Source organism: Salminus brasiliensis, chromosome 21 (genome assembly GCF_030463535.1).
Source record: "Salminus brasiliensis chromosome 21, fSalBra1.hap2, whole genome shotgun sequence".
Lineage (NCBI taxonomy): Eukaryota > Metazoa > Chordata > Actinopteri > Characiformes > Bryconidae > Salminus > Salminus brasiliensis.
In genome coordinates this window covers 6,872,162-6,879,279 of record NC_132898.1, presented here as the reverse complement: position 1 = coordinate 6,879,279, position 7,118 = coordinate 6,872,162, and the positions used below count along the sequence as shown (strand labels likewise).

General features: G+C 43.2%; 1 protein-coding gene across 1 annotated transcript in view; it reads right to left on the bottom strand.

Moving 5' to 3' along the window:
- Positions 1-1,362: 1,362 nt before the first annotated feature.
- emp3a (epithelial membrane protein 3a (MAM blood group)) overlaps positions 1,363-7,118 on the bottom strand; it is a 6,926-nt gene continuing 1,170 nt past the window's right edge. Inside the window, exons 2-5 of the mRNA XM_072665920.1 lie at positions 5,021-5,109; positions 4,835-4,937; positions 3,827-3,967; positions 1,363-2,273 (exon numbers count right to left, since the gene is read on the bottom strand). Of these exons, the coding sequence (XP_072522021.1) occupies positions 2,092-2,273; positions 3,827-3,967; positions 4,835-4,937; positions 5,021-5,098 (504 nt within the window). The 5' untranslated portion in view covers positions 5,099-5,109 and the 3' untranslated portion in view covers positions 1,363-2,091. The remainder of the gene's footprint in view (positions 2,274-3,826; positions 3,968-4,834; positions 4,938-5,020; positions 5,110-7,118) is intronic.

Below are 7,118 nucleotides of genomic sequence, written 5' to 3'. Positions count from 1 at the left end.
GTAAAGGACTCAAGCCTTGTGCTCAGAGCCCTAATCTGTAGACCACATATTTACTTGTTGTAAGATGTGAAGGGCCCCGGACTTCATGAATGTGGCTTGTGACTAACAGTGCAGTAGGGCTGCTGGGCGAGGTCGCCAGCCGCAAAAACGTTGCCGAACAAGGCCCGTGGCCGGCACAGTAGCGATGTTAACGCTGTAAAAGTTAGGTTAACGCGATGAAAGTGGGTGGTGGAAAAACCAAGCCCACTGTTGTTGCGAATTTAGCGACATGCTAAGTTCAATTAAGACTAGTCTACTAATCTAGTCTACTGAATGGGCCTGAAAACAGTGGAAACCGCTCCAAAGACCATTCACTCGACGTTGTGCTCTCAGATATGAGGTCCAACTGCCTTTAACTTGAGCAGATAATTGATTCATTCTCATTTCATGATGCTTCATTCCCTAATAAATGCATCCGTGCTGCAGGAAGGCAGCGTGTTTGAGCTGATGTGACTGGCAGACTTCTGGTTGGGTAACACTCTTCCTGATTGATAGTGTTCGTTTAATTTATAAATATTATATTATGCACAGTCCACTTATTTTCTACAGGGCTGAGGTCAGGACCTGGGCCATTGCAAAAACTTAATGTTAGCCTACTACATCCGTTCCACAACCACTACTGATGTGTGTTTGGATCGTGGGGCCTCATTCACCCATATCCTCCTAAAACGTTCCTAAATTTCTTATTAAGAAAAGTCCAAACAGAATGTCAAAATGTCAGATCTATAATGATTCCATTGCCCCCGTAAACCAAACCCATCTCAAATAAGAAAACACTGGTTAAAATCCGTCTTCATGAAAGATGCAAAAGTGAAAGAAAGGCATTTCTTCTTAAGAATGGTTGGTGAATTAGGTCCATTATCTATCTAGCTGAAGGTTTGAGGTTTTGCTGAGGATTCAGGATCATTATTCCATCCACTTGCACTTGTGCAATGTACCAGTTCCACTGGCAGCAAAACAGCCCTACAGCATGTCTATGATACTACCACCACCATGTTTAACAGTTGGTACAGTCTTTATGGGCTTCAAAGCCTCAACCTCTACTCCTCCAAGCATACCTCTGGTCACTGTGGCCAAACACCTCATTCTTCTCATTTGACCATCAAAGCTTTTCTCCAGGTTTCCTTTTCTTTGTCCACGTGGTTCAGATTAGTTATGTCTTAATGTGGAGATCACAATTTTATAAAGATCTTATTTAATATTTCAGGTATTGTGAGATTAAATGCTTTTGATACATGCTGTACTCAAATCATTTGACTAATTTCTTTAAACCCAAAGCTTTTCAATATGAGTGCAGGTGAGATCCACAACGTACACATAGAATAACTGTTGTAAATTTATATTTATAGTATTTTTTTATACATGAATAGTTATTTACATATTAATACATTTTTGAAATGTGGGAAATCATACACAGGTCATGGGTAACATCCTGTTTTATAGCATGTTTTCCTTCATCTGGAAAAGGACAAGTCTCATCAGAAAGAGCTGAGAAAGTCCAGGCTGTACTGCGTAACCCCCGCTGTGTGGAGACGAGCTGTAAAGTACCATACAATTACTGAACTCAGATAGTCAGATGTTATAATACTGACACAAACAACAGAGATATTAAGTTACACAGCTAAAAGAACATGCAGCCCGCTTGCTATGCACAAGTGTGATACAGCAAGGCCAGGGGCACTGGGGGAGCGCTGGACTGTCTTTATGGCAATTTAGCATCATTGGGGAAATTATATAGCAGTTTAGGCTTAGATTTTTGCAGTAGAACACACAGTTTCCGCTGCACTGCATACATTTTTTTATCATCAAGGCAGTAGTTTTTGTTGCATAAATGGTAAAAAGCAAAAGCGCCATGCAGCATGTCTCTAAATGCAACGCTAACCGTCTCTGTGCTTCTTTATGTCAGTAGACTAGTCAGCTTAAGTCTCAATTGGTGCTCCCGAGCGCAAACCTCACACTGCGCCGATGAGCATCGCAGAAAGTATCATAGAAAGTGCACTGCTAGGCTAAAGAATGCAGATCCTCCACTGTAAGTAAAGTTTAGTCTAAAGCTTAGGATTTCGCTCTCTTGCGCAGGTGCATGTACAGAACCCCGCTGCAGAGGAGCAGGGGCACACACACCCAGGCCAGAATGAAGCAGTAGCCGAAGCGGCCCTTGGGCAGCTCCAGTAAGTCCTTCAGGATCTCATCCCGCTGGAAGGTGTAGATCAGGACGGCAGAAAACGCTGCCAAACCTGTGAGGAAGGAGAGAAAGGTAGAAACTGTGTCTCACACAACCACAAGGGGGCAGTGTTTTAAACTTTGATGTATGTAGGAGATTTAGTTCTGGGGTCAGTTCTATTTAAACATTCAGAAGAGACATGTTAGTACCAGAAATACTGTTGGCTGAAGTTTAAAGAATAAAATAAAATAAACAAGTTTACAAGCAGTCAGACTTAACCCAGATGTAGCTAATCAGTCAAGCCATGTCTGGTGTCTGGTGAAGCTAATGACTGCCATGGCATGTCTGTACTTTTGGTCATTTTTTTAGACAACAGTGTGTCGTAGTGTGTCCAGGGAATCAGATCTGGACTTGTACACTGTTAAAAGTATAAGATCCTTGAGGAACCGCTGTGGAGGAATCTCTTAAGGTGCTTTAAGAAACCTTTTTGTTCTAAAAACCCTAAACCACCATAGGAGGATCCTCCTCAGTTTCAAGTTAAAGAACCTCCAAATGTTCCTCAAGGATCGTACGCCTCTAACAGTGTAGTGTCAGACATGTTCTCACTACAGCCAATGTTCCTCATGGTTTAGGCAATGGTTGCCGCCTGTGTAGCATGTGCAGGAGGTACAGCATGACCTGCTCTATTCACACGAGCCCACTCAGACATTTTACCCAGACTTTGTACCAGGGGGCTGTCAGGATAAAGCCTAGGTAATGTCCAGCACAATTTATTCAGACATTTGCGCTCACACATACAGCTCCTCGGCATAGTGTCCAGAAAAGTTTTGGGTTACCATGCAGGTGTAAAAGGGGCTTTACTGTAATCTCCTCACAGTTTGAGGTAATTGTGATGATTTAGGTGTACAGTTTGGACAGTGATTATCAGTGATCATAAGCTTCCTAAAAATTATATATTTAATGGTTTATATTTAATTACTTTTGCATACACCACATTTTTGTGTGTTTTCAATGTGTTAAATTAATAAACAGGAAATCAAAAAAAATTACACCACTTGACCAGGGGTACCCAAACATTTGCATGTGTGTAAAACAAGGTTTAAAAATGCATATAAAAATGAATATGTTATACAACATTTCCAAAATTGCACCAGAGCTCATCAGTGGTGTGGGAGGGTCTCTATATGTGTAATTGGATGGCTCACATTACAATAGTACAGTTATGTTAGGGTCCATGGGGCCCAATGCAGCTAGGAGGAGCCAGCCTTGTATATCAAGGCTCAGATTATAATGGCACAGTTATGTTAGGGGGTCCCCTGGTGGCCATGGGGCTCAGCACAGCTAGGAGGAGCCAGCCCTGTTTATCAAGGCTCAGATTATAATGGCACAGTTATGTTAGGGGGTCCCCTGGTGGCCATGGGGCCCAGCAAAGCTAGGAGGAGCCAGCCCTGTTTATCAAGGCTCAGATTATAATGGTACAGTTATGTTCGGGGGCCCCCTGGTGGCCATGGGGCCCAACGCAGCTAGGAGGAGCCAGCTCTGTATTTCATTGTACTGCTGTACCATGACTAGCAAGGTAAGGTAAGGCTTGAGAGTTGCCAATGCTGATTTTAGCTGTTGTTGTACCTGCAAAGATCTGGCAGATGCCAGTGAAGTAGAAGAGTCCTCCTTTGGACATGGTGAAGAGCTGACCCAGGAACACCAGGAAGGAGAGGGAGGAGAGGACCACAGAGAGGACCATGAGGGCCTGCACTGACTGCAGCCATTCTGACAAACCGAGGAAACACAACACCTTCATTATGGCCTAATATTAGTTTACCATCCACCTCTCTAACCGAAGTTCGTTCCTATTAATTATGGGGTAAAATACTGTCATAGCAACATTTACTGTTAACCATCAAGTCATGTGACTTTCACTTTTCACATCATATTTCTCTTTTGGTCAACTAGTTTGGTAAAGCTAGTCATACTGGTAGTCATGCTGGTCAACCAGCTTGGCCATACTGGTCATGATGGCTTGGTCAGGTTGGTCATGGTGTATGTTTTCATTTGAGTTTGTTGGACTAGCTGGTCTATCAGCGTGACTAGTCAAACAGTATGACCAGCTTAGACCAGGTAGTCATCAAGCTGGTCATATTGTCTGACTAGTTTGGTCAGACAGGTCATGCTGATCAACCATCTTGGCCATATTGGTCATGATGGTCAAGCATCTAGATCATACTGGTTGAGAAATTTGGTCAAGTTGCTCGTGGCATACATTTTCATTTGGGTTTGATGGTCATCTATCAGGATGACCAACTTAACCAAGCTGGTTGTCAAGCTGGTCATACTGGTGGTTTAGTGTGGTCAGGCAGGTCATGCTGATCAACTAGCATTGTCATGCTGGTCAACCCACTGGGCCATACTGGTCAGGATGGTTAAGAATCTAGGTCATACTGGTTAAGTGACTTGGCCAGGTTGGTCATGGCATACATTTCATTCCAGTTTGATGGTTTATCAGCATTACCAACATGACCAAGCTGGTTATCAAGCTGGTCATCAAGCTGGTTGACTAGTTTGGTAACAGTAACTTGTACTATATTTTAAAGGATAGTATTGACCTCTATAGATACAGAAGGACAATGAATGATTTACCATTCTCCGTAGCAGAGGCGCACAGCCATGTGTCCGTGGTGTTGTCATACATGCACTTATGCCAGAGATCCCTGTTCTCCACATTGTCCAACGTCCACCATGACTGAAACATAACGAGATCAACGATATGAACAAAATACCACTTACTGTTACATACTGTGATAGCTGTGATAGACGCTATCCTACCTTCTCCATGGTGGCGATGAACAGCATGGCCAGGGTGACCAAATGCAGCACAGTCACTGTCATCAATAAGAAAGCCATTGTAACCAGTCCTGTGGGCAGAAGATACCATTGAACAACTCTCTCACAACACCTGAGTACAGTAACAAAGTACGACTCCACCAGTATTTTCCACCCCTGCTCACTGTGACCATGCCTGAAGCTCCTTCCCCTCCTCCTCCTCCTTCCTATCTCAGTCCCAAATCTATTTATCCAAGGTCTTTGCCCAGATCAGCAGAGTTCTCTCACCTCAGTCATACAGTCTCTAGTAATACCACAACCACTGAAGGCATGGTCTGACCGTGCAAAACTTTACCCAAGTAAATGTACCTTCTTCCGCATGCTACCTCCTACGCTCCAGTCTCTTTCCGTCCCAGAGGAGAAAGGACGCCCCTCATCATGTTCCTCCACATATCCAACAGCAGTTATCTCAGCATCAACTAAAGAGTGTCTTGACCAGAAAGACTCAAACAACCGTGTGTTTGAAGCTGTCTCTGAAGCAGCCTGCAGTTCTCGGATCTGTGTAAACAGGACTGCTGACTGACCCTTTCATCTTCAACCAAGACCATGTGTAGTAATTACACATAATGCATTATCCACTTTGCTCAAGGGCCTTTCCACTCACACTGGACTTAACTCTCCACTGACCGTAACTACGTAGAATACAAATAGACGTTGTGAAGACTTTTCAAAATGCTGCATGTAATAAGTACAGTTTATTTGTAGTTGAATATTAGTTGGAGACAAGCTGAGCCTCTACCAAGCATCTACAGTGGAGTAAAGGCTTACCCTGCCTTGATTTCCCAGTTTCAGTTCTCTCCTAGCTGGCATCTTCCTCCTTTCTTTTCACAACTCAGCATTTTATTGTGCACGTGAGAACCATCTACTAAATAACACCACTAGAACGTTGCTCCACTGTCATCTCTATAAATAACATCTCACTTCCCTATTACTTACTTAGATACCAAATACTGCCAAAACAGAACGTTGCTCCGATGGTGTCATGAAGGACTCAGAATGAGCTAAAGTTCAATAAGAGTAGTGAATAGTCAAGTGAATTCACTATGAACCTAGATCCCTTAGTTAGCAAGCTACATTGCTTGGGACAGGTTTTTTCAGTTAGATGACCACCGTGACCCACTTAGCAAAACTGGTGGACCGGCATGACCAGCCAGTCAACCAGCTGGTCAACTTCGCTATCCAAAACCAGCTTAGACTATCTAAATCTAGACTACCTAGATTTTCCTACCGGGTAGCTTTGAGAGTTAAAATTGAAAACCTATAGATCAGTGGTATTTTAAATTAGCCTGGGTTGATTAGAAACCAAGCTGTTTGACCAGCAAAACCAAAATGACCAGCTAGTCGACCAGCTTCACATACCCTGTCCTGGGCACTTTTGCTATCCAAAAACAGCTTAGACTCTCTAGGTTAGCTAGATTTCAAAAGGGGAAGCTTTGAGTGTTAAAATTGAACCTATAGATCAGTGGTATCTTAGGTTAGCTTGAGTTGATTAGAAACTGTTCGACCAGCAAAACCAGGATGACCAAGCTGGTCGACCAGCATGACCAGCAAGACAACTAGCTGAACATACTATGTGCTGGTCAACCAGTCTACTAGCTTAACCAGTTGGCTTACATGAGTTTTTTTTTTTTTTTGCCTGAATGTCCAGCTATTCACCTCTCTTGACTATTAAAGAGCAGCTTTGGCCATCAGAAACCAGCTTAGCTGGATTTGAAACTGAACCAGTGGTATCTTATCTGTAACCTGGTTTGAGTACAAATGGTAAATAGTAAAGGCATTGCAATATAGAGAATTCGGTGGTATTCCTTTTTGGAAGCTAAACCCCAAGCATCACAGTAATTTTAAATTTAGCATGCTCCTGAGCCTCAAACCATTACCACAGAGAGCCCATTCAGAATGTGACACTGTGTTGCTTAACTGGGGTGTAAACGGAGGGTCTGACTCACTGTAGTTTTTTAGTGGATCCTCAACAGGACGTGGAACCACCCAACCCTAACATTCCACACCCACTGAGTGACCAGTGCCAGTAGGGAGTTGGCTG